The sequence below is a fragment of the Mycteria americana genome, chromosome 7, assembly GCF_035582795.1.
Source record: "Mycteria americana isolate JAX WOST 10 ecotype Jacksonville Zoo and Gardens chromosome 7, USCA_MyAme_1.0, whole genome shotgun sequence".
Lineage (NCBI taxonomy): Eukaryota > Metazoa > Chordata > Aves > Ciconiiformes > Ciconiidae > Mycteria > Mycteria americana.
In genome coordinates, this window is record NC_134371.1 from 50,619,228 (window position 1) to 50,646,452 (window position 27,225).

The following is a 27,225-nucleotide window of genomic DNA, read 5'->3' on the forward strand; positions in this document are numbered from 1 at the left end:
GAGAGGCCAAGAGGATGCAAATGTACAGAGACATTCCACTAACTCATTTCAGTGGATGAGATGGTGACATTTTCTGCTTTCCTCACACAGGTTTTTGTGAACTTTGCTAAACAGCAGATGGAGGATGAGGAAATTCCTTTGCATCCCCGTGCAGCTGGAGCCAGCCGAGAAGCAAAGGTGTCCCCTGCTTTGCATCAGCAAGCAGCTGCATAGACTATTCCTACAGTCACTACCGCTTAGAGTGTGCACAGTGCAAAGATGTGCCATACCAGAGCAGTACAAGGGTAAAACAAAGATTCTCGCACTCAGTATTATACTGATTTTTTTTGCATCTTTGAGCACTGTGCTCACAACAGCAACAGCCCTAGCAACAGTCAAATTCTACTGCTCTACCAGGAACACTACATGCTGAAAGTGTCAAAGGAAAGGCAGGTCCTTGCTATAGAACAAAATCTTCCTGTAATGTAAAGTTCCTTATAAGATACAAGAAGAGAAGTCTCATTCCTCCTTGTTGACATGTAAAGAGCATTAAAGACAGTTTCTCTATCTGGTCCTTTCAGGCTGGTAGGTTTTTTTTGTTTTAACTCTGAAGTCAGTTGCTACCAGCCAGCAGACAGGTCCCAAGGCAGAGAGCATTGCCCAGCTTAGAAGTGGATTCCTGCCATCCTGAGTACACAGGTATACCAAGGTCAGAACATCAGTGCTGGCTGAATGGGGCTAGTGCTGGGAGACTGCTTCACTGTCTCACGAGGCTGCCAGTGAAAACAGACAGTTGTCTCAGCAAGAATGGGAAGAATTAATTCAGATCTCAGATCCAGGCAAGAAATTTGCTTTAAAAAAACCCAACAACTTAATGAAAATGATCGCATAGTCATCTTCAAGTTTCTTGAATAGAAGCAGAATGTCAAAATGGAGATTAAAAGGAAAGAGAATATGTCCAAATCCGCCAAAAGTTTTGTTTTCTCATGGAGGCCTGGAAAGATATCTTTGTTATTAAACAAGATCAAATTTTTCTTCTTTCCTGTGACTAGACCTTAAGTGGGTGTAAAGTGTGAATAGGGTATGTGCTTTCTCTGTGCTCAGAAGGAAAATTTCAACCTGCTTGTACTCCACACTGCACTCAGTGGGAAATCATTTGACATTTAGCTCTTTTCTCTGGTTCACAGTTAAACTAGTGGAAAATAACAATACTGAAAACAAATTCATAATGATGTATTGCTTCAGTTATCTACCAGATCTAACCATTTCTAAGAAATCTTCTCTAAGACATGTTATACAGAAATAAAATCTGGGTCATGTATTTTTGCTTTGTTAGGTTTTTTTCTTCAATTGATGTAGATTTTTTTTTTTAATATATAAGGACATTCTTGCTTTTTACTGTACAAAATATTACAAAACTTCAGCAACCAGCTGTAGTCTTCTTCTGTTGCCATAATTATTTCAACTGATTTCAAAATATAGTCTAGAATTTATTGCATATTTCACCCTTACAAATAGTTGCAAAAATCTTTCTATACATCCATTATAGATAAATAAATTAATCATGAAACAAAACAGTATCTACTCATTCTCTTCATATTCTAAAATAGCTTCTTAAAAATGTCGTTCAGCTAGATTGCAATAGTCTTTTTTTACTAGATTTGCACAAAACCCAACTAAGTCCCACTGAACATCTTGTGAAAAAGAAAACACAGGAAGTCCAAAATGTAGCTGATTTTTCTCCCTGGCTCTGAAAATAAGAAGGGAGCTAGCATTCTGAGGACTAGTAGTCACTTCATGTATTTACAAAGTGTATTAAAAATTATTCAGAGAATGTTGACATAAAATGCTAGGTAAAAGGTCCTTTAGTATCATAAGGACTTGCTATATGAAAACAGGCTAAATATCACAGATATAGGATAGATCTTCTGAACCTTATTTACTAGTATGCAATTTACTAATGAAGAAGATTAAAAACAAACAAAAAAAACCAACAACGCAGGATGTTACATCCACAAATACTACGAATACGTCTTTTGGCAAATTAGGGGTTAGACCCAAATCAGGTATTTGAGATATTGCCTATTTCTTTATTCCAGGAATCATTCATATTCTTTGGTAATGTTATTTGTTATAAAGCACCTGCCTCCACGCAGCATACTCTCTTCTTCAAGTCAAAGGCGGCAGATCATGCAACTGTCTTCAGGCCAGCTGGCCATGCTGGCTGAGCTGAGCTCTCTAGTAGTTAGCTGGTATGTCCTCGTTCCAATCTACTTATATCTTGCAGAATGCCACTGCTAAATTTGGAGCCGCTTTTCAGCACAGACTTCTCAGTATCTCTGATCCATCAATCTAAATAGACTAGATCAGGAAAATCTAAGTCAATCAGGTTACAGTGAGCTGTAGGGGCTTTTGACTACCAGCTGTGCAATGAAGCCTTATTTTTTGAAGGTGCTTCTGAGTTGAGAATTCTTGAATGTGAGGAAGTGTAGCTTTCAAGTGCATACAGTTTCCCTCAGCAGTGGAGATTCAACATGCACCAAAATCCTTTAAATTAATTCACTTATTTGGCAGGAGGTTTATGAGCTTTTTCTTCTTGAAGTTCTGTGCAATATTCAAATTAAACCTTTTTTTCTTACAACAAAAAGGGAATAATTGGCATTCGAAGACTTGGATAATCCTTGAATTCTCGTAGGTAGGTGCAGTGTTTATCCTTTGCCCAGATTGTCATCTGAATGAAGCAAAGCAAGGTGAACAGCCCCACTGGAAGGAAGGGAGGAAAAGATACATTTCATTATCAGATTAAAAACACACTCTTGTTGCTGACATCACTTCAGGGTGAAGTACCAAAACATTACTCACCTGGAACACACTGAGTCATGATAGTGAAACTGATCCAGGTCCCCACCTGTTTTGGCCAAGGAAATTTAAAATATTTCTGGTGACAGCATTTGCATTTATGTCTCTATTGATCAAAAACAACCTTGTCCTAGTACAGGTAAATAAAAAAGCCAAGGTCAGCCAGATCAATTTCTAGTGTTAATAACCTTTAGCCAAAAAGGTGAACAGCGCCTTATTATCACAAACAAAACCTTTGCATTGGCTTCCATAGCTATCATGACAAAATTTTAAGCATTACAACATAGTATCCTTTCCATTTCTCTGCCTAATATGTATTTGTCACACCTCCATCAATGCTAGGAATGGTAACTTCCTATAGTCTGAGGCCAAATGCTGTTCTCATTAACATCTGTTAATTTCCACTGAAGTTAAAACCTGATGCTGTCGTCCTGTACAAAAGTGAATTTTACACTGAGTTCCACTGTTTTAACTGCTTTTGAACTGAGTCAGGAGTTTGGCTCCTGATTAAGGAATATGAAGCAATAAACTGATTCAAGCTTCTAAAGCAGTCACCACCAACACAAGCAACTATGTAACTTAAGAAAATGGGGAAGAAGACTTGGGCCTATTTCCTAGTTTCTCTACCACAATATCTTCTATTCGTCTGCCCCGTATCCTCCTGCGTACTGTGATATTCCTGGGCTCTCTTATATTATAAATCCACCAGATGCCCCCATCCCCTCATGCTTTAAAGTGTATCTTTGTCTTGTCTAGCAGCCACACTGAAGCATAGGCCCAGGGTCTGGGCTGTCTGTTTAAGATTAGGCCTGCAAATACTGCCTCAAGGGAGGAGGGGAAGAACAGACAAGTTCCCGTCTGTAATCTGATTTCTTGGGGTTTAAGGGAGGAGGGGAAATGTATTGAGCTGAACTGTTTCAGAGGTCTCTTCCATGTTTAACATTCCAAAAGAAATGAAAATATATTCAGCAAAACTAAAATCTTAACATCTTGTTTGAAAATACATACCTCATATGTATAGTTAGGGCAAGATACAAAGAAAAACAGCCATGTGAAAGGATTCTTTGTTGGATATGGGATCTTACGGATTTTGGATCCTATAGATTAGAAAACAAATCACAAAATATTCACACTCCTAAATATATTGTTTCCTATAAAGACAACCCGAATCTGCCTACTCCTGTGTCTCTTCACTGTCAGAGGACAAGCAGGATGTGGGAAAACAGGATGTCCTCTGGACCCGCAAGAAGGAATAGGATAACTGTGAGGAAATGTTCCAGGCATTACAAAGTCATCTACATATGCCTTTGATCACAGTCACTCCTGTAAGAAGAGGTACCTCAAGTTTTAGATTTAGAAGTTAAAGTCTTGTTAGATTGTCACAGAATGGGATTTTAGCAGTCATAGTTCATAGCTGTAAGATATTTGGCTCATGCCCAAGGAACCCTGGCCTGCACAGAGATCTCGTGCCCACTGTAGAAGCCAGTGAAATTACTTTCCCTTGCTCACCAAAGCATAGCTTATATGAGCACTGTTTCCTTTTGCACTACCAGCGTAACTAATGTAACTGCTTGCCCCAACACAACCTGGCCCTAACCAATAAAAACTGCAGTAAGATAAGAAGTTCTGTTTAACAGTCTGGTGTTGGATGCCTTGCACTGTCTGATCTCCCCTAGGATCCAGTCTTTACAGTGGTGAGCAACCTGCGCTCCCACAGCAGTTAGCTGGCGGGTATCAATGCCCTCCAGGATCAGGTCTTTCATGAGGCAGAGTAACTACAGAAGTACTGAATGGCTGCGCAAAAGTGAAAAAAAGATAATGCAATTTTTACCGTTTCTCCGGAGGTCACTGAGTGCAACATGAATGGAAAAATTTCCAGCTTCACACAGCTGCAAGAAAAAGCATGACAGAATTAAAACTGTGCTTCCCTTCTATTTACTATTCTTCCTTTTGTTATTTCCTGGAGTACTTCTTTAAAAAAAAAAAAAAAAAGAAAAGAAAAAGAATCTATTATAAACATAATAAATATCCTTAACCAAGATTGCTGTCTGACAGGAGGATGGAATGTCTTTGTTCAAACATGAGTCCATATTATACTGTGTAATATATTTATGATATTTGCCAGCAAATGTGGACTCAGTGTCCAAAAGATCAAATTTACTACTTACATATAAGCCTCATGAGGTCTAAAGGCAATAAACCAAAGGGGATAAAAGTAAATCCAGGAGATACTTGCTTTATCTTTTGGTTATTCTTATGTCTTTAAAAACACCCAAAAATTGATTTGGATAGTTTTGGTTTCTTAAAAGTTATTAAAATCCCAAAGAAGATACGTGTTGGACTCTAAGTAAGTTTTCTTCTCTAGAGTATAATTGATATGAGTCATAAAATATAATTGACCTAGCTTCCTCCACTGGTTTTAAATAATGCTTCCCCAATCAATTATGCAGAAAGTGTATTGAAATGACCCATTTATATGATTATGGACAGTCTCCAGTGTCTGCAAACCATAACTATTAAAGCAAATGACTGGTGGTCAGAGCTCCTGAGTTTTATTCCCAGCTCTGTGCTTTCAGTTACGTAGTCTCTCTATAAAATGGAAATAGATTATGAACTCGCAGAATTTTCATACTGGGAAGCTGCTTTGAGATCCTGGAGTGACTGATGATTAGTTTCTCAAAGCAAGTGAACAGCTGATGTTCTAAACAAGTTACGCATACATAGGAAAAATGGGTACATCTTTGTTGGCTAGACTAATGTTGCTTCTGTATGTATGAAAGGTTCCTAGGAACTGTGAGAATGAACAGACAGTGACTTAAGAATTTTGCTTCATAAGGAAAGCTGTAAAAAATTTCTGAAGCCCACCAAAATGAACCTCTATCCCTGGAAATTATCAGCAACATACGTTCTTAGTTGGCCAGTTCTCTGAGTTTTATGATCTGTTGTGATTCTTAACACTCAATAAACAGTTCACAAAACAAACTCACTGGCTTTTAAACAGTGTCACAAACTGGTAGTTCCAGGATTCTTTTAAAGATTATGAGAGATCATCCCAGCAGATAAGTATCCCAGCGTTGGAATGGATACTGTATGAAAATCTTCCCTTGTGTACAAGATCACATTAAAAACTGACAGATTTATCTGTTCTGCATGCAAGTGGTCAGCTTTAGTAGTACGTCCCAAGTGTTCAAGTTTTAAGTATCTGCTTATCCTACTCACTCCTCCACTTATACAACATAAGAAATAAAGCAACACGTTTTAGCATTTTTTATAAAAAGATCAACAAACCTACCAGAAACATGATCACAGCAGAATTTATCTGTTTTTTCCCATAAGCTATAAAAAAAAGTTTACATGTAATTAGTACTAATATACAAACACATAAGTACTTAAATCATATTGAGGGTTGTTTTGCTACTTACAAGGAGGAGTGTAAAGAGGATGATTGATGTAATAAGCAAGCCAAGCTGCAAATCCCCAGTAATACAAGCAGTTCTGAAAAACAGCGAATTTTTCTTTGTTTTAGTACAATCCTCTAGGCCAGTATGCACTGCAAGGACCGCTGATAACAATTAATTGGTCTGATCCTTCAAGTTGCTGATAATACAACAAAAATTACAATACTAAGTGTGGTAAGGTGGGAGCAGACAACAGGAAGTAACAGGAAGGAAGTAGTGCTCATAGAATAAGATTTCCTCTCAAATATCTTGGAACTTTTAAGTTTATAAACCGTTTAGAAAGTATGATCATACTATTGAAAGCAAATTTATCTTGTCTGGCAAGCCATTTGCCAAAGATGAAGTGCCATACTGACTGTATGTTAAAGAGAGACTTGTTTTGCTAACCCTTGAGACTTTGTAAAACAAGATTTAGGCACTGTGCTCTCTTCCCTTGTTATTACTTTGTATTGCCCAATCTCTTGCCCTTCCTCTTTTCCTTCACCCCATCAGTTTTCTTTCTTTCCCATGCTTTAACTTTTCCTACCTAAAGTCATCATGCCTGACGCTTTCCTCTGCCCTGTCACTGCAATACCTTTAGTTTGTCCCTTCTGCTGCTGCCCTTGGCTTTCTGTGATCCACCTTCCATTCTCTAAACTTTCATAATATAGCTGCCACTAATGGCTGTACTGACTCATTCCTGACCAATCTCAGAGCTTGTTCACAGGCTTCATCCATGAAAAAAACTACTTACAATTACAATCTCTACCTCTTGTTTGGTTTTCCTGGCCCTGCCTCTTGTGGTTTTTCTTCTGACACTCATTGCTGCTTCAGTATCTTGGTGACAGGTTATCTTCTCCCTCCTTATATATCTGTAGGTAGGAGAGAGGCCCTTTCTTGGCCCATTTCTCTTCTTCCTCTATGTTCTTACCTCTAGGTGCCATTCTCTTGCAGACAGACTTTAACCCTTGTCGACAACTCATAAATTTGCCTCTCATCAGTTGAGATTTCTTCCTTTATCAAACCTAGTGCCTCAGTTTTTAGTGGTTTAGGGCATGTTTGCTTATCACCTGGACTTCAGCAAGACCAAAACTGAGCTCTTTATCTTCCTTTCACCACTTCTCCTGTTCTTTTCCTTCCCCTTATCTTTCCTTCCCTCCTATTTTCACTCTTGAGTAAAACACTGATCCTGTTACTCTTTCTCGTGATGCTTTTTCCTTGGCCTTCCAGTAGGTTCGCGTACCTTAGACATTTCTAGGTCTTTCTGCTTTCTCCCTCACAGCTTTCCTTTCCTGCTCACGCAGCCAAAATTCTTATCCAAGGCTGCATTCTTTCCTGTCCTGACTGGTTTAACTTTTTTTTTGGCTTTGAATTTTGCAGCCTTTCCCCCCTATATATACCAGAACTGCATTTCTAGCAATAATACCCCCAAAAGTGATTACCTCAGCATCTGCAACCCACACTAGCTGACTGCAGTGTCTGATGGTGCATTTTTCTGAAAATGGTGGTGAAAGGTAAGCCACCCATCTGCTGCAAGCAGTTGTATCAAACATTGTTACATTTCCACTTTCTTTTCAGAGTTAATTGAACCACTGAAGTGCCCAGAGATCTCAGACAAAATGGACACCCTTTTGGGTATGCACATAATATGTTCTTGCTCTGAGATTATATATTAATAGATAACTGATAAGAAAGAGAAAATTATTAACCAATAATTACAGATCAGGTGGGACAAAAGGGCAGAGAGATTAAGTAACCTCCCTGTTACTTCCCTGTGACAACTTCCCTTTTCCCCAGGAAAAGCATCAGAGCCAGAAGAATGACTCCACTGAGGAACAATCTAGTTTGTGTCCTATCCATAAACTACTGCTTCCTCCCTAACACTAGCTTCTTCCACCATCACTTACAATTTACTAACTGCTGTACAAACTTAGGTGGAAACAGTTTCTTGCAATCTTGGAATGGCATCTTATGAAAAACCTTTCCCTAACTTTGGGGCTTGGCACAGGATGGATGATATGGCAATGGATTTCAGTAAAGTAAAATTAGATAAATAAATTAGCATGGCTCAGCTCCGAACAATACATGCTGTAATTAAACTGAACAAGTACTATTCATCCAAAGAACATGATTTACTGCAAAAGTATTCTGCAGTTATAAGAAAAGGAGCTTTAAGATGAGTGGAGTCTGCCACTGCTAAGGTCCTTAGCGGTGACACTACAAATATCCAGCTGCCACTAGAAGCCTTATTGCTCATACAAAAGCTGCCAGTGAGGTTCACATAGGAACAGCAGAGTATATGCAGACTTCATAAACTCAGTTGAAAGAAAGAAATTGTTTCTGTGAATCTTTCATATTTCAGGTGAATAATAAAGCTTTACAACAATCTCTTGTAAAAGATTTTGTGGATCAAGTTCAGGTATTGCAGGGTTCCCATAAATAAATTATTCCTAAGTTTACAAAGTTATGGTTAGGACTTTTGTCTTGTCTGCTCCAGTTGACGATCCCTGTGATGATCAAAACTATTTCTTAATGCCCATGACTTATTTCTGCCCATGTTTATTCATGACCAGCATGTACCCTTCTGTTTGTCTCCTTACATTGGCTTCTGGTTTAAATGGTATTTCTTTAGGTCTAGTGTTTTCTTTCCTCTGGATGTTTTTATAGAAAGCAACAATATCCCTTCTTTGTACCCATGAAAATGTTCCGTAAGACCAGTCATAAGACTAATCTTTGAGGAATTCCGCTGGTACCTCCCTGCTATTAAAGGTCTGACAGATCCTTTTCTGGCACAACCACAATCATCATTCCTTTAGTTAGTTCCTTTATCACCACACCATTTTTGTATTAATCCCTATCTTATTGACCCTGAGACAGTTGTTTACTAAGTCCAGATAAATCAGGTATTCTACCTTTCCATTGCCTAGAAAAATCATGTATCTTAGAAAAAATATAGCGTGACCTGCTTTTGGTGAACCCCTGCAGCATTTTATGGCATCATTTATTCCTATTTCCATTTGGTAAACAAAGGATGAAACTCACAAATCTTACCAATTCCTGTCTCAGATCTCTGCTTATTGAAACTGAAGTGTCTCTTGTTAAAGGTAGCTTTCTATTGCACTTAGGAAATCAGCTATCTATATCTGCTATGTATGTGATTGAACACTTAAAGTAAGAAGCTTTGTCTACCATCTGTATGTGAGACAAAAAAGGGAAGAGGATGTGATATTTTTCTCACTGGCACAATTTTGGAGTAACACCACCAAAGTCAATGAAATTATAAAAGCAAATCAAACCTAAGCACTGCTAAGCAAGTAGAAGAACAACTGTGAGCAGCTTTACAGATGAAAGCAAGTACCACCAACCTGAGAAGGTGGAAAAGTAGAAGTGATCAGAATGACTGGTACAAATGTCAATGTTAGCAACAACAGTTTGTATGGCCTGAAAGGAACGAGTAGTTGTCAGAGATGGCAGTGAGAAAATGAAGATTTATCACACTGTACAGATCCTTTTTCAAGGTAAAGTTGCTCATTTAGCTGCTGTTTAGCATGCATCAGCTACTACTGTGTCAAGAACAAGTCTTTAAGAGATCTGCTAGCCTATCAACAACCCCTGCACTCTTCCCCTGCAGAAAACACAGTAAATTGCTAGGGAGGATTCTTTCTGAGGGCCACTGCTCAACTTCAGACCCTCCTTCCATTTAGAAACCATGAAGCTATCACCAGAACTACCAGAGCCACTGCACAGCTGTAAGGAGTTAGCCACAAGGTGCTAGGAGTATCACTGCCATAACACAAATTCCAACGGACTGTCTAAATACCAAATGGTAAATACCCAAATGCTGAGACTATACTATACTATACTATACACTTCTCCAGTTGTAGATTATAATCTCCTGTCTTCCTGAGTACAAAGTGTAGTTTTTAATACCAGCGTGTACTCTGTTGCAAACATTTGTAACATAGCTACAGCCCATGCCTAACCATGCAGTCCACTGTACTACCTCGCAGACATCTAGGAAAGAGGGGGTCTGCACCTCAACAGCTGCCTTATGCCACAGCAGCACTGGTAACATTAGGGAGTGCTCCTGTGGGCGAAGAAGATGGAGAACAACCAAGCTTCTTTGCACTGGATCAAAGGTAAATTAACAGTTGCTTAACAGCAAAGAGAGTGTTAGGGGTAAATATGTAAAATGACTGTTACAAAAAGTAGATATTTTTTTTTTAAATCAACCCTCCCAACATTGTGCCTGCCTGTGCTACCTTAAAAGTTAACATTGTTACTAAAAACTTCACACCCAAGGAGCTAGCTGAGTGAAAAGGAAGGGTATGCTGAAGATTTAAACTTCTAAAAGAGCAATGAAAATACTGTAACATGAATAACAGTATGGCAACATGTGGGTTATACAATCGCGACATTAAGAAGTCTTTTGAAAGAACTACAGATTTATGGGTGAGATTTGCTGTGCATTACTACAAAAGCCACACCAAAAAATCTGTGCTACAGAGGCAGAGCATGGGTTGGCTAGGCTGGATTTGTAAGGGGGTCTATGGATAGATTCTGACACAATTTACCTTCACAATATTCCTCAGTGGCATAGTCCCATGGGAGAACCGATGAACAAATACTGTTTCAATCAACCTTTTGATGTAGTGGAAAGAATGGCAGATACATGCCAAGCTAGAAACAGCAAGACAAAAGCATTTAAGAGTGCTTAAAAAAACAAGTGTGGCAAGACATTTGGAATAAGACTACAATGCTAACAAGAAATACTGCTCAAGCCTGCAAACGGACTTACTTAACTACTGGATGCGGGCTTGATGTAAACCTCTCATCCAGTCCATAGACAAAAGGCATGCGGAAATAAAACAGAAAATAGATGAACAATGGACCTGTATATTCTATCAAAAATACCTGCAAAAAGAGAGAAAATAATTAGACAGCTGAATTAGGTGGTGGTTTTGCTTTGGTTTCTTTGTGATAGCAAATGCAGTGGGATAAACATCTCCACTGACCCAGGATGGCATTTAGAGAGGCAGGGAGGGAATAGCAGGTTTGGGCTTGGGCTATGAAAGTGGTAGACATGCATGTAAATGTTTTGCAATGCATTTGCCTCAGATGCATACAAACAGCCATTGCCAGTGCAGCTGACACAGTATGGGTATGAAAAGATAATCATGGCAGCCCAGAGATCATGATAAATATGCATGCATGTTACATTTACACAGCTCTCACCCTCCTCTTGCCCTCAAAAACTGTTGCTTTATTTTGGGTTAAAATGAAATTTGGTGGAGAATTTATCTTGAAAAAGAGGAGCTTTGTTTCTAATGCATGAATTTTGTTTAAACTGGAAACACAGCTTGTAAGTGTTCACAGGTGACCCCATCTGTATGAACAGTTAGCACAGCAGATGTCCTGGGAAACAATCAGTTCATTCTATGTTCAAACAATCTTTAATTTGAACACAAAGAAAAAAAAAAAGAAAGAGAGGAAACCAAATAAGCTATTATCTAACTTGATTTCATTACAGATAGGTGTGTATTTCTTAGGAACATCACTTTAAATTAAAGTTAACTTTGGACCAAACGTTAACAGCTGAATTTTCCACACTTCTATAAGTGAGGAAGGTAGGCCCATACCTCATTTATGGAGGAAAGAAGGGAAATTGATTGTATTTCTGCCAAAAAAACAACAAGCCAACCACTGTTTTCTAATGTATTTAGAATTATCTTGACACTCAGAAAAGTTCTGTTATCGACTTCTGCAGCAATCAGCATTTTCTCTGGTGAAGATCGGATTTGATTTTAGATGAGAAGTTTGTCTGTTTTATTTGATAAAACTGAAGTATTTCTTGACTTATATTTGAACAAAGTAGCTTGAAGGGCAGGGAGAGCAGAATGTGAGGGAAAGATTATGGAATGGCAGAAGTCTGGTGTTACTCTGCACTATTGTATTTTGGTATATATTAATGCATATGTGCCTTGGAGTCTACATTGCCATGAGAAGTTTTGCCTGTCTTACTGTTTTTTGGATTGTGTAATAGCTGCCTGATTTATCAGCATTGCATCCAAAGTAATGATGTGAAGATTCAGTCTTGCAGAACACTTGACTTTTTTTCATTTTACCTCCTATGACTGTTGTCTGCTGTTTGTCTTTAACACAAGATTTTATTAATGTCTCATAGCTAAGAAATGGTAAATGTGCCTTTAAATTGCGGGGTACTTTTCCCTTCGTGCTGTGCTCTTTCATGAGAACTACGGTAGTACGTGCATCATGGACCTTCTGAAGAACTGAAAGGGTCATTGGTCACCTCACTGCATAAACATCAGTGTTGTCTTGCCTGCCGAGTGAGTTGTGACAGGATTTGCATTTGAGCTAAGACAGTAAATACGCAAGGTCTTTGTGGATGGCTACTCACATTGCAGAAATTATCAGCTGTCATTAGGCTGCCACTAGCATCCTGGGATGCAGCCACATGCAGACAGCTAACTGATCTTACTTTAATGCATTTTTCTTCTGAAGTCACTTCAATTACTGACACGTGAAGTTGCTCACATGCCTCTTTGCAAGACAAACTCATAGGAGTATAATCCTGATCTTTGTCAGGAGAGTTACGCAGGCCCTGTGAACCAGGTCCTCAAAGGCATTTAGACAACTAGTTCCTAGTGATTTTACAGTAGACATCTAAATCCATTTGAGAACCTGCACCTTAGTTCAGTAGAGCCAACCTACCCTGCAGCAAGTTTTCCACTGCTGCTCTCCCAGGGAACTAGGCATTCAGAATATTCTGTTACTGCTTTCCCTGATTAAATGAACTGAAGCAATGAGGATTCATTGCCTGCATCCACTATCAGAGCAGGCATCATGCAGAAATATTGGAGAGACAAAAAGTGACGTGAGGATTAATTATGGAAAAATAGCCATTAAAATGGCTCAGATTTGAAGCATAGCTCACCGTAGTCCATCCTATCTGTGGCCCTAAATCTTTAAAGTATAAGGTAGCAGTTGTGCCAACAGGGAGGTGCTGCAGGATTTCCTCATCCCTCAGGGACTTTCCTTCTGAGAAGGAAAGAAGTAATTACATCTCAGTGAAATTCAAGTCAACTTTGGTAGCATGCTAGCTTTATATTGTGCTTTAACCAATCTGTGAGATTCTTTGACATGACGTGGGTTTATTGGAATCTCAATAAACAAACTAAGAATGTTTATACTTAATTTTGATTTATCCCTGTAATCACATATAAGCCTGGATCCTCTATTCACACCAAGACAGTTAGGAGAATTCTCAATCCTGTGTGCCTGCCTAGTCTAGTAGACTTGCTTCATCACTGCTACATCACTGCTTCATCACAGCAGAATTTGCTGATGGGTCACTGCCCTTTAACATAGTTCACTGACCTCCTAGTCAGCTGCACCTCCATCTCTCTCCTCTCTCTCCCCCTCTTCTCATTGCTCATCATCAGGCAAACAGAAGCTAGGATAAGCTGAGATTGGAAGGCTCTCCTACAGAGGTTTTCATTGCCTCCTTTTTTCCCAACCAACCAGCTAGGAGGTGATTCCACAGGACTTGAGCTAGTACTCAAGCTTTTAATGCCTAGATTTGGGGGAATCTCCAGAAGGCCAGCATTTTCTCATGGCAAGTCTCACAACATAAGTCCATGGAGGAGTCTGACAAGGTAGATCTTTGAAGAAGGAAATAAGATACTCATATGCCTGATTTCCAAGGACAGATTCTACACAATGAACTAATCTTCACCAGCATACTTTTAAGGGACTGTTTAAATAAAATGATGCTTAATGGAAGCAAAAGAAGAAAGTGCTACATTTTATACTGAATGCTAAGATGAATTAACACAGTTTGGCAATTAGACTTTCTTTTGTGCACCCAGGCCATGTACTAAAAGGCTTCTAGTAGCAATACCTACAACTGCATTAATGAAGTCAGCCAGCTGGCATCAGCTTTGTCAGCAAATCCTACATCCATGGCAATGTGTGTTGCATTAGCTTACCTCAAAAGAACTGTAATTCCTGCCTGAGAGCAGAGGATTATATGAATTGATAGCTCTAACTCATAGCCCTTTTTAGCACTCCCAGCTGAGCATCACTGTGGAGATCATTTCACTGCAGCTAAGGGAAATCAGTATCTAGATTCTGTGCTGCCTGTCTTGAAAGCAAAAGTGCTCAGTAGTTAGAAAGTGCATTGGAACAATGTGCAGACTCCTGAGTTAATTACCAAGCACCAGGCACATGGGTGGGACTCTGTTCAATACTTTCAAAGAATTACATTTGTTCTGGATTCTCTTCAGCCTTCATAGTGCTAATTAACATAGCTGGAAACTCATTCTTAAGAGCTAATACCCATGCAAAGTACACCTTTTACGCCAGGCCCCTGCTCAAAGCTTTGTTACTCTAGTCTTCACAAGTACTTACTTGGATCAAGTTTTATCGACTGCCTTGCTGGATACCACCGAGGATCTGTAAGACCATACAGAATTGTGTGATATACAATGTTTGTTTTAGATCATCCACTATTATAATGAATGCAATACAACAAGATAAGATTTAGTTAAAGATTTTTAGGAATCTTTATTCAACATGAATATCTGTGAGAAATTATGCAGCAGAAAAAATACAAAGGTGTATCAGGATAGTATAAAAAAATGATACTGAAATCTCACTGTGATCACATGCATGTGCAGGTTACTTAGCATTATGTGTGTGTACATCACATGTTTCAAATTATGTAATTTTCTCCTATTTATATACTGGATATTCTGATGTGATGTGAACTGCTGCAAAAGTTATACTCACATAATTTATGGAACATCAATCTGATCTCCCTAATTGTGGCATTTGGTTCCACCTAGGCAACAAAAAATATTGTATATGTAAGATGCATATTTTGAAAGACAACTACTAGGTGTAAGACTATACAAGTAGAAATGTGACTTAAACAATGTAATGGTATAACTTTCTTACAGATGGCTAGGATTGGTATGGATGATCCAAAGTACTTCTTACAGGAAAAAGGGAGGACAATTTGTAGCATCTGTTTCAGAGGCAGCTTCTCTAGCAGTCGTCAAGAGTTACTACCACAGCAGTGACAGTTTGATGGCCTATAAGTGAGTAAGGCACAACCGGCACTATCTTAGTGAAGCTGAAGTTGTTCTCTTTGCCCAAAAGCTCCTTCTGAAAAAGGGTTGAAGTACTTTGTAGTCAGTATGAAGTGTGCATAATCATTGCCTCTTCAGTGGCCAAAGAAAGGCTATCAGGAGATGAAATACCCTTCATAAACACTAAGTTTACTTAGGAAAAGTTAGTAATTTTCAAATAGTCAACTAGCATTTTAAACAGATTTTTGTTTTACCTTATCTAGGAAGCATAGCTGTTTCTTTGTCTTCCAATCAAGGATTTCCACCTGATAGGACACAAAATGACAAGTACTAATTATTGGCTAAATAATCTCTAAACTCTTAGTTGATTCCCAAATTCACAATCATTGTTCAGAATGAGACACCGATTTTCTCTGATCTGTGGACTGTGTTGAAAACACTTCTGATGTGCTCAAGAGACAGCTTTAATCATAGTCAGGTTCTCAAAGGACTCAAATTGCAAAAAACGAATATTCTTCCCAAATCAGTTGTCTTCCTGGATATATTCAGAAGCAGAAGTAGCTAACTTATTGATCAAAACACATTGACCTGGGGTATTTTCTTATGCTAGAGCAAAAGGAACAAATAAGGGATAGAGAAGTTTCACAGGAATCACTATGGAACAGAATTTTTATGGTTTGTAAAACCAGAAAGACAGTTTGAGGAAAAAATTAGACGTGCATATATATGCATGTAAGTGAATATTCTGAGTACATACAGCTTGACGATTAATGTGCATTGTTCCCAGAGTATTTGAATTGTAAAGAGAGTGGAAAACATTGGCAGACATAATGAACAGATGCAGCTAAAGATTTGGACTTCACAAATCCTTCAAAGGTTGTTATAGGAATATTCAGTGTTACTCTTGCCTCTCAGATCACCCGTATTAGTAACTACATGTTAGCATTTTATTTTCCAAACAGTGGTTTAGCTACAGCTCTGAAAAGGAAAGAGCAGTTTATTTCTGTGATCAAATGGCACTTTGGCAAAAGGTTATGATTTTAATCAACAGCCAAGCAGAAAAGTCCCCAGATGTTTCAAAGCCCAGTTGCAGCAGGCTAGCAAAACCTAAAATACAGTGATAGTGTTTTAATTTCATTTGTTCTCATCAAACACTTTGTAATGGAACTTTGTGGTGTAGCTACGAGTGAAAGTTCAAAGCTTATCTGTCACACTAAATGACTGGGACTATCATTACTTAGTACCAAAAGAGTTTGTTGGGTTTTTTTTTAAATAAACATCCAGCATTAATTATGTTTGGTATTAACTGGCCAAGAGGATAGATTAACATTAGACTTTAAATACGATTCCTTACTAAAAATAGGAGTCACAGCCCAGTATCTTTCTAATAGGGTTGCTTTGAAGAGATCACTTGTTTAAAGTATCTTATTTCCTTCTTTTACTTGTCCCAAATTGTTCTTTCTCTATTGGTGCAGCAATGGAGCACTTCAGCTCCAGCCAGAAGTATCAAATCTGATCTCCACAAGGAATACTAACACAGTGATATTTTCTGCTTGTGCATTGTAAGCTCTAAGTGGGACATCAAGGGAGGTAAGCACTTTTCCTCCTTTGTGATATGTAACGAATGTGTGACAGATTATTGGGATATCGTGTTTTCCCTTAAATTTTTATAGTTGAAATTACACAAATTTCAAGTTTTAACGTCTCTGTTTGTGGGACATCTCCATCGGAAAGCAAATTAAGTGGATTCCCTTCCCAGAGAGGTGTTCTTGAAATACAGAATTCTGACTCTTGCAGTCCACAGAACAAATACTGTGGGGGCTGTAAACCATTTTTTATCCCTTCTGATGCCGAGCTGCTACAAGGGCTATCGAAACCTTTAGTGTATCTCAAAGCTCTTGTATCAATGAATACCACTGGGCTGCCGTACAGACTGCAGCAGGGCCCACAGCTTCAGCAGTCTCCTTCCCGTTCCATACCCACTCCCAGCATATACATATTGGATCAGAATCCTCCAGGGGAAGTTTTAGTCTATGGCCTTCAGTGGCTGTATTGGAGAGATCTTCTCCAGGCCAATTACAGAGTGGTTTGGATATCTTTCTGCCACCTATGCTCTTTTAACTGCGTTATTCTCGTTATGGACAAGGCTAGACTAAAAATTGTAGAGCGTTTTCTTTCGCTCTGTGGTTTTCATGGGAGCAGCTGTACAGAAATGTAGGTACTTCTGTGAACTTTTGGAATCAGTGTGGAAAACAAACAAACAAATCATCCAAGATCTTCTATAGTGTTCTTTGTTTCCATTCCAGCATGTCTCTTTGAAGTGCCAAACTGACATACCTGCCTGTACTGGCCCATTTCTTCAAATACCTAAAGGGAGCCTATAGAGATGATGGATCCAGACTTCTTGAAGGTGCACAGCGATAACGGTGAGAGGCAATGGACACCAGTTGCAACACAGGAAAATCCAATCAGATACAAGGAAATTTTTTCACCATGAGCTTGGCCAAACATTGGAACAAGTTACCTAGAGAGGACATGGAACCTTCATCCTTGGAGGTATTTAAAACTGGACTGGACAAGACCCAATGCCATTTGATCTAGTTGTATCTGCTTTGAGCAGGAGTTGGACTACATGACTTCCAGAAGTCCCTTGCAACCTAAATTATTCAATGTTTCTGTATTTTTTTTTGGACACCCATTCCTGAACTTCAAACATTTCAGTTACTTTCAGTTACTTTCAAGATCTAAGCAAATATCAAACATTCCTTCCCTTTTCAGAAAGACAGACATAGGAACACAGCTTTAGATTCCACTCCAGCCCATAGAAAGTTGTGCAACGACACAGTGAAAACAAGGTGACTGTTTCCTCTAACTATCAAGCCTCTTAGCTGCATCAGAACATCCCCCAGTGTTTAGATGTTCCCTGCATAAGGGACAGAAAAGCCTGATCCAAGGCAAGAAATGTTATCTTTTCTGAACATAATGGCCAGTCACATGAACCCACGTAGCACTGAACACAGTGTTTCCAGTCTTCAGGCACAGCACCAAGTCAGTTAATGTATTGGTTGGCAACAGTTTTTAGATACCCAGCAGTTTGTTCTTGGAACACTTACTGTTGGGCATCATCCCTTTCAAACATAAATTGTTTGGCTCAGAGAACTTTAATTTCTATGTGTTTTCAAAGCATTTAGCACAATAGGACACTGACTGTTGGCTTGCACTGGTGCAGTATGACTTACAGTCCACTTATTTGGTGAATTTTTAAAGGCATTTTAAATTGCAGCTTCTCTAAAACTACTTTGAGTAGAACTTAATCAATAGGCAGATTTGTGCAAGACAGCTATGTTAAAACTCTTTTATAAGTGACTACAAATATATATCTTCAATGTTTAGAAGCCAAATTTGTTCTAGTGCATAAGGATTAAAGATTGATAGTGTCTTTAAAAACAGAAAAGTTCTTGATTATTATTGTTTAGAACAGGTCAAGGGCAAAGAGTAATCAATATACGATATAAGCAGAAAAAAGTACATTCAACTGTTAAACTTTTATTCAGAAAATAAAAGGGGGAGATAAAAGCAGGAAAAGTTTATTCATAGGGGAAGAACAGTTGAACAAACAGTGTTTAAAAAACAATTTTTAAGATGCGGTGTCCCTTCAATAGGATTACAAAAATATAGTAGATCAAATTCCTGCAGTTTAAAGCCATATCAAATGCTAAGGATCAACAGACCTTCAAAAATTATGTGATAACTATTATGGAAATACTGACACACTTATCATGTCTGTGCATCTTGGAAGTTTTATTTGCAGCCATTTGTACTCAGCAGATTCAGTAAACTGTAGCTGAGTGAGATTTTGTGAGCACTGACATAAGCATATATTGTATTGATTTCTTTTGAAATTACTCAGTAAAAAAAATTGCTTATTTTACAGTCTAGGAACCAACTAGTCCAAGAAAGAGTAATGCAGAATGAATTAATTCTCCCTGAACTATTAGAGTGCTTACATAAGTCAGGTTCCTTGAATTTAACACTAAAAAAATTCAGTGGTTGCCACAGTCCTAATTAAATCTTTCTAAACATTTTCTTTTTCCTAGGGAATTAGTCATTTTATCTATGTCCTTAGACTTTTCTGGTATACTGTGTTTTTCCTGAAGGGAGTAAGCATGCCTGAGTGTGATCTCACACTAGGGCATATCAAGAATAACTTTCCTGAAGTCAACAGAGTTAAGCCAAAGGGAGATTGCTGTAAGCGTACTTACACTGAAAACTATGTTTGTGCTGCTGCTGCTGCTACAAATGACTTTCAGTCTGAAGTTTCCCTTGCACAGGAATGTACAAACTGTTGCAGAGGATGAGTCTAAGGATCCATCTAGAATGGTATCTTTCTTTCTGATACAGCCAGCAGCAGGTGACTCAGAACAAGTAATAAAACAGGGCAAGAATGTAGCGACTGGGGGGAGGGGAGGAGACAGACACAGAGACTGCGATTTTCCTGCACCAGAAGAGCTGCCTTTGTATTTAATAGCTTTTCATGGATTTTTCCTCAATTAGTTTATCCACTTGCCTTTTAAACCTGTGTAAACTTTTTGCATGCAGTGCCCTGAGGCAGGGAGTTCCATAGCTTAGCCACATGCTGCGTGAGGAATTCCCAAAGCAGAACCAAGGCAAATGTTTAACCACAAAGTGAAATTTCATCATCTTACCTGCAGAGTGCTATACCTTATTCTGTAAATAGTCCAAATAACTAAAGCCTTACCTCTCTGAAGCAATTGGCTCACATTTCATGAGACTAGAATCTTATTACATTATTTCACTGTGTATAAAGAGAGGAGATACAGTGACACCCATACTCAAAAGGTTTTCTACAATTGAATTTCACTTTTGTAGAATTTAGATGTCTAACATTTAAAGGTTCACAAGACACACACTAGGTACTTATTCTTCAGCTTCCTAAGTTCTGCTCCTATGCAAGCCAATGAGAACACCATCTGAACTGTGCTGAAACTCAGTACATTTTTATTTCTTCCACCTGTTTCAGATTCGTTAGTTAGGCATGCTTGCATCTAAATCCTCGAGGACCTTGATCCAGTAAGCATCTTTATCCCAAGGTCAGCACAATGCACAACATTTAGATTATTTCTGAATGAAAGTAAACTGTCAGCAAAGGAGATGATCTAGTTCTTCATGCTTTATATGTAATGGTTAGACACACTGCCAGGAAGTGGGAAAATTACTTTAGACTTCTGCCATTCCCCACTCCTCCCATTGAAGGCTTGGGTGGCTTGAGCCAACAAGCAAGGAGGAAAGGATTCAAGAGAGACCAAAAAGTACAGGCAGGAGAGGAGAGGACAGGAGTGTATTCCAGTGAAAAGGGCAGTCTCCTACCAAAGATAAATCCTGAATTCCTGTCTCTCTGGGCTGCTTCAAGCACTGGTCCCTTCCATTGTCATTCTGTTCAGCATTTCCCTACAGTGGATGCCTTTTGGGATACCACACAGTGAAGTAAATTTGGGCACCTTAACCAAATTGTCATATCCACTCTTGGAGCTGGGTGCCGAACCTGAAGGCACGGCAAAGCCCAAGTCGTTTTGTGGACCTGGACCTGAGGATGGTAACAGGTGTAGAGCTACAAATGGTCATCCTTCAGAAAGACAAATCCATTTATATAATTGACAGGAGATAAAATAAGTCTATGTAAGAATGGTCAGGAAGGAAAAGGAAGGTGTATTCCCTTGGAGTGGGAGGCTGGCTTATTTTTCACAAAATGGAAGAGCTGTTAGAGATTTGTGCTTTCACAGTGAATTCTGGCTCTTGAAAGCCTGTGAAAGCTTTCCAGCTTTTACTAACATTACATCTTCCAGGAGGATACACAAGATGGGAAAGGAACCAGTTAATACTGACTCAGTGGGTATTTACTTACACTGGCTAACACAGAGCCGCACATTGCCAATTTCCCAGCCATACTGAAGAGTCACATCATTCACTGAGTATCACTGTCACTATGAAGCAGACTGGAGTGCCTCCATCTGAGAACCTAAGCCAGCTTTGACTCAACACTAAGTAGACATCCAGGTTTTTCAATACCACTGCATAGCCTTTTCCATGTGCAAGAGAGTATTCATTGCCTCAGGGCTTTAGTTTATGGTGATTAGTTTCTACAACTACAATATTCAGGTAGAAGAGGTTTACAAATTCTTTGTGAAATCATAATCATTTCTTTGCATCAGCACTGTGATTTGCAATGTTGAACTTCAGTAGCTATAGTTCCTTTACTACTCTTCATGGATCATTTGGTGTATGGATGTCAAAATGTACATCCAGTGTATGCTTTTGACATGGAATTGAAGAGACTGAAGAGAGACAGATTTTTTTCCTTTTTTTTAACCTAGAGGTGTCAAGGATGGGTCTGCTGTCTTGTGATGGGGCAGGAAGACTAGAAGCCCTGGGAAGGTTGGAGCCCTTATACCGACAGGTGAACTCACAAGATTTGTATTAAATTTTTCAAATATACTTCAAAGAAGTCCATCATTTTTTCTATAAGATGACTTTTGATTTCGAACGCAGCTTTCAGATTCTGAGTAGCTCCAGGTACTTCCTGCCAAGTAATGTTTTACTATCATATTTTCCTATACAAAATTAAAAGTTTCTCTCTCAAGCTCCATAAAGAAAAAGGACAAATTGCTGTCTTTCAAGTGAAGCAGCACAACTGAGTGTAGAAAGTGCTGGTAAGTGCGTGGAGAAGTGGTGAGGGAAGAGAAAGGGAGAATGTTTTTCCCTATTGTCTCATCTTTTTCTATGATAATAATCTTATGTGTTACTTGTGAAAACAGAGCAGATGTCTTCAAATAGCAGGGCAATTTTCAGCAGTGTCCCTTTAAATGACCATTCAAATATCTCATATGTGGCCTTGTCTTGTTCAGGCAACTCTTGGAGGATACAGAATCTTAAAATCCTCTGCAGTCCTGCTTTTGGCACTTGCTCTCAGTGCTCTTACTTGATGCTCATTACGTATGAGACAGCATAGCTCTGAGTGGGAGAAACCTTTGTAACAGGAGCTGTGACATCTCAGCAATGCTAGCTAGGCAGCAGTCATCCCCCCCCTTGCATTCAGAGGGTTTTCATCACAGTCAGAAGGGGGAGAAACTTTAAATGCCAGCAAGGGGGGCCAGTACATTATTGCTTTTAGACTGTACCACATATGTCAGTTCAATCTATCCTCAGGGAGTGATGACTCCAAAACATTTTTGGTTATCACTGCTCACAAAAAGCACTTCCCATCCAAACCAGCTAAGGAAGCAAAAGTACAACCGTGGCTCTTACGACACTAATTTTCTACAGTATGAGTGGATTTGTTCAAGTGTCTTTCCTCTAGGAAGTCAGAGCGCCATACTATTTTCTTTATATGAAATGCTTTTGAAGACCTAAACCCATCAAGTAGAAAGAAAGGGTAGAATTCATTAGCCTAACTTCAGAGCTCTCTACTACAGACATTTACATCTGAGCATGTCACACAGACATTCTTTGTACGGAAAGGAGAAAAGCAGGCACTTTTAGGATAAACTGTATCATAAGCTCTGAAACACATCTAAAATAGGTCAGAAGAGTTGTTCTCTAATCAGTTTGGAGAAATGAGCACTCCTAGAGAATATTAATTATCTAGATACAAGTCTCTATCATAAATCTCTAAATTTTCGGAGGTGAATCTCCTCCAAATATCGGGTGCACTACTTTCAGGTATGCACATATTTCTTTAAACTGTAGTTGTTGTTGCTAAGCTTCTCCTGAGCTACTAGTGATAAAAAAGCTGAGGTGAAATTAGAAACGTACCAATACCTGAAGTAAACAAGACCTATTCTAGCATTATTACAGAATAAGAAATGTAGAGGCAGCCATCAAGACATAGGTCTAGAAGTACAGCAACCTGACTTTGCATGTCAGGTCTAATACAGACATCTCATATGTAGAGGGAAATCACTCAGCCACTCTGGCTTTTTTTGCTGTCCATCCATTAGGTCCAGCATACTTTGGCTTAATTAGGTGGTTGCTGATAATTCTTGGTACTAAGTTTGAACACAGCCAATTCAAATAAGGAGTTAAAGGTCCTTCCAGAGCTGAATCTGCCTTTCACTGGCCTCTTAATTGTCACTTTAATACAATATTGCCCATTTTTTAAGTGTTTCTGTCTTTAACTGCACTGAGAAAGACTCTCCTAAAGAAAAGAGAGGGAATTAACCGCCAGTGTCTTAGCACTCACAGTCATAGAATCAGAGAATCATAGAATCGTTTAGGTTGGAAAAGACCTTTAAGATCATCGAGTCCAACCATTAACCTAGTACTGACAAGTCCACCACTAAACCCCATCCCTAAGTGCCACATCGACTTGTCTTTTAAATACCTCCAGGGATGGTGACTCCCCCACTTCCGTGGGGAGCCTGTTCCAGTGCCTGGTAACCCTTTCAGTCAGTCTGATGTTCTTGCCCATCTTTTTGTACGTCCGTTCACCAAAGAGTAATTTTATTGTTGGATAAGGGAGAGGACCTTCCTACATACTCAGGAACCTATGAAATTGATTGTGTACTAAGCATGATCAAATGCACAAACTCAACAAAACAGGAAGAAATATTCCACCAATAAACCTCTGCTAAACTTGTAACAGTCATATTCTAAAAAATTCAGACAGCAACAGTTTGATGATTGTAAAGTGCTTCGTGATTCTTATAAGGAAGCATCACAGAAGAGCAATAAAGGGTACATGGTTTAGAGATGTACAGGGAAAAGTGCAGAACTATATAGTACCTCAGACAGCAAATGCTAATGTTTGTAACACCAATAGAGATTTCCACCCCCTCCCAGGAAGCACTGGGAGAGGTGGGGCACTTACCTTTTCTCTCTTTTGATAGCTCAGTTTTGAATGCATGGTGGGGAAATGCAATTCAGAATTCAAATCCATTTAATTTATAACAGAAAGCAAATCAGTGGGAAGAACAGTGCAGAAAGTGATATGCAACAGCACTGCTCAGTGCTACCTAGGCTGTCTTTGTCCACATCCTACACCCTGAGTCAGCTCAGACACACTGAATGAGCTAGGCAAATCTGTCTCCACCCATTATCTGCTGTAAAGAGAAAAGGACTAAGACATACAAGCCTGACATGTAAATTCATGAGGCATTCTGAGTTTGGATTAGTGTTGCTTAGACACAGGATCTTGATTTAGGACTCAAAGACCTGTATCTGCTGCTATTGTTCTGCCTAGCAAGATGCAGAACTTTGCACTTTCTTGTGTTTCTCCGCCTGCAAAATCAGGTGAAAATAATGATGTCCATGCTTTTGAGGTCTTCTAGTAACAAATACTATTCAGAAACTCAGTACGGCTAAGGCAGAAGAGCAAACCTGCAGACCAGACAATGACTGAAGACATTCAGGAGGGTAATACACATGTGCCTGCTCCTGCATTTGGATCTCACAAGAGTTTGGGACACTGGTAGAAAAGCAGGAGGCAGTGAAAAGCTTGGTTGTTTTTCCTAAAAAACCAGGGAAGTCAACACTGCAGAGGAAAAGGCACGGTGCAAGTGCCTACCTCGGGCCCACAAGAGCTAGAGACAGCTTATTTTACTGAATTGTTAGTGATGTCCAAAACACTTTTATAGCATGGAAAAGCAAAATCTGAACTTTTAGGTCATGGTAAGTAACTAGAGGAGCAGCTGCTTTTCAGATTGTTTTAGATTCTGTTAACGTTATAACAACAATTGTTTTGTATTTTGCACGGGGGGAGGAATTGCATTCATTTTTAGGCGAGTCGTGCTGGAGAAACTGAAGTGTAAGCCTGCAGAAACACATTCAGGATTGCTGCCATTTAGCTCGTACCGACCTGTTCTTGTACTACGAGCCATTCTTCAGAATTTTTGTATTAGCCAGCCTAATTAATTCTAACAAAGAGTTGGCGTGGCTGTTTATGTAAGTTGATGAGATACGCTACCCTTCACGCTCCCCAGGCGCATGCTACTCTGCTCTTTCTCTACACGCAAGGAGCTGACTGTACTAAACTCCGTCTGGCTATTTTTTATTTCCCACGCAAGACTCGAACGCACCGTGCTAGCAGAGGGCCGGGGGAACCTGCCCGGGGCGGGGGCCGCGGGCACCGCTCGCCCTCGCTCCTCCCCGCCGGCCGGTGCGCGCTGCGCTGCGCCGCCGAGGGGAGCCGGGCTGGGAGCCGTCCTCTCGGCCAGGGCACCAACTCCCTCGCCGGCTCCGTGCCGCCGAGCCGCCCCGGAGGCGCTGCCGCCCGGGGGCACGCCTGCACCGGACCGGAAGGCTGAGCGGGACGGCTCTGGGCGAGGTGCACAGCGGCTGGCGGCAGGGTCTTCCAAGAAGTTGGGGACAGAAGGTGCCGAGAACATTCCTCGCTGTCGCTCTTTCCTTACGGCTGGGATGCACTGCCAGAGCCACCCCGGCAGGCTGACCGCGGCACTGCCCTCGGGAGGATCCGCGGGGAGCCCGGAGCCATTGATCCGGCGCCTCCGCGGACCGCCGAGAGCCCGCCTGGAGCTCGGGGACGCCCTCCCCCACTCCTCCGGGGCCACGTCCGAGGACCACCGGGGACGCGGGGAAGAGGAGCGGCGAGGGGAACGTGCCCGGGGAAGGGAAGGACGGGGCGGGCGGGGGCCGCTTCTGCCCCCTCGCCCCGAGGAAACCCCGGCGAGCGGCGTGTCCCCCGGCTCCCTCCGCCCGGTCCAGCGGTGGTCACTGGCCTCGGCAGACCCGGGAGCGGACGGCTCCGGCTCCCCGCCGCTTCAATGCAGATGGAGAGGGACGAGAGAGGAGTCCGCCGGGACCCCGGGCAGCCCCGTCCGCCGGCGGCATGATGCTGCGGGGCCCGGCCCGGGCTCGCCCCGCCCGCCCCCCGCGCTGCCCCGCGGCGCCGCCCGCACCCACCTCGAAGAAGCCGGCTCTGCCGCCCATCCTGCGGGCTGCCGCCGCCGCGCCGCCTCCCGCCGCCGCGGCACCTTCCCCGGGCCCCCGCGCTGCGGCCAATCAGGCGGCGCCCGGCCCCCGCGGGGGGGCTGCCGGCGGCGGCGCCGGGCCGGGGGAGGCGGCGCCCGGACCCCCCGCCCCGGGCCGCTGCCCGGCGGTGCGCGCTGGGCGGCGGCCGGAACGATTCCGTGCAACGGCAGCAGCGGTACCCCGGCAGTCTGCAGCAGTGCGGGGGACCGCCGGGACCTCGCGCAAGCCAAGTCCTGCGGCTCCCGGTGTGCAAAAGCTGGGAGAGAAGAGTAATATTCACCGACCGCCTGAGTGACGATTCAGTGGCATTTCATTCAAAGGGGTACTTTATTTCTCTTTGAACATGCCAGAATTACTGCAGGAAATCAATCGCGTTTCGTATTTTTTGCAGACCTGAAGTAGCTCAATGAGATAACCTGCCAAAATACAACTGAGCACGAGCTACAAAACATCCTCCTTCCTTTCTCTGATAGTTTACCGTACGTTTCAGGGGTGATTGGACTGACAACAAGACTCTGCTGAGATCCCTTCTTCTCCTGTGATGTGTTCCTGCCGCTGCTGAGAATTAAATGCATGGCACAAAGCAGCACAGGGGCTGATACTATTTTTCCTCCAACCAGTCTTCATTGCCCGATATCCTTTTTCTAGAGCTACGGTAATTAAATATCAGCAAATTCTACAATGCTATAAAGCAACGCTGCTTTTTCACTGCCATAAATTTCCATTAGACAGAAAGATTTATGCTATGCACTGTTTGGAAACCTTCTGCCACCCCCAGATTTAACCTGCTTCCATAGAATTATAACCATCAGAGCTACTTAAATGAAATATCA

General features: G+C 40.9%; 2 protein-coding genes across 4 annotated transcripts in view; one reads left to right on the plus strand and one right to left on the minus strand.

Annotated features, from left to right (window-relative positions):
* The window catches only part of ABCA4 (ATP binding cassette subfamily A member 4), a 76,479-nt gene extending 75,102 nt beyond the window's left edge, over positions 1-1,377 (plus strand). Inside the window, exon 49 of the mRNA XM_075509156.1 lies at positions 91-1,377. Coding sequence (XP_075365271.1) covers positions 91-213 — 123 coding nt within the window. The 3' untranslated portion in view covers positions 214-1,377. The remainder of the gene's footprint in view (positions 1-90) is intronic.
* On the minus strand, positions 1,051-26,360 carry TECR (trans-2,3-enoyl-CoA reductase). 3 transcript variants are annotated; one of them, XM_075508356.1, is made up of 13 exons: positions 26,324-26,360; positions 15,643-15,693; positions 15,087-15,138; positions 14,706-14,750; positions 13,231-13,334; positions 11,074-11,189; positions 10,850-10,955; positions 6,261-6,333; positions 6,131-6,174; positions 4,670-4,727; positions 3,847-3,935; positions 2,842-2,887; positions 1,051-2,742 (listed from the first exon to the last, which is right to left on the minus strand). In XM_075508356.1, exons 1-13 carry the CDS (start codon positions 26,348-26,350, stop codon positions 2,615-2,617), a joined length of 939 nt encoding a protein of 312 aa, XP_075364471.1. In that variant the 5' UTR covers positions 26,351-26,360; the 3' UTR covers positions 1,051-2,614. The 3 variants fall into 3 exon arrangements, 2 of the variants coding, with proteins under 2 accessions (XP_075364471.1, XP_075364472.1); XR_012776592.1 differs by having other exon boundaries at positions 2,640-2,742; positions 2,842-2,968; XM_075508357.1 differs by lacking the exon at positions 2,842-2,887.
* Positions 26,361-27,225: the final 865 nt, after the last annotated feature.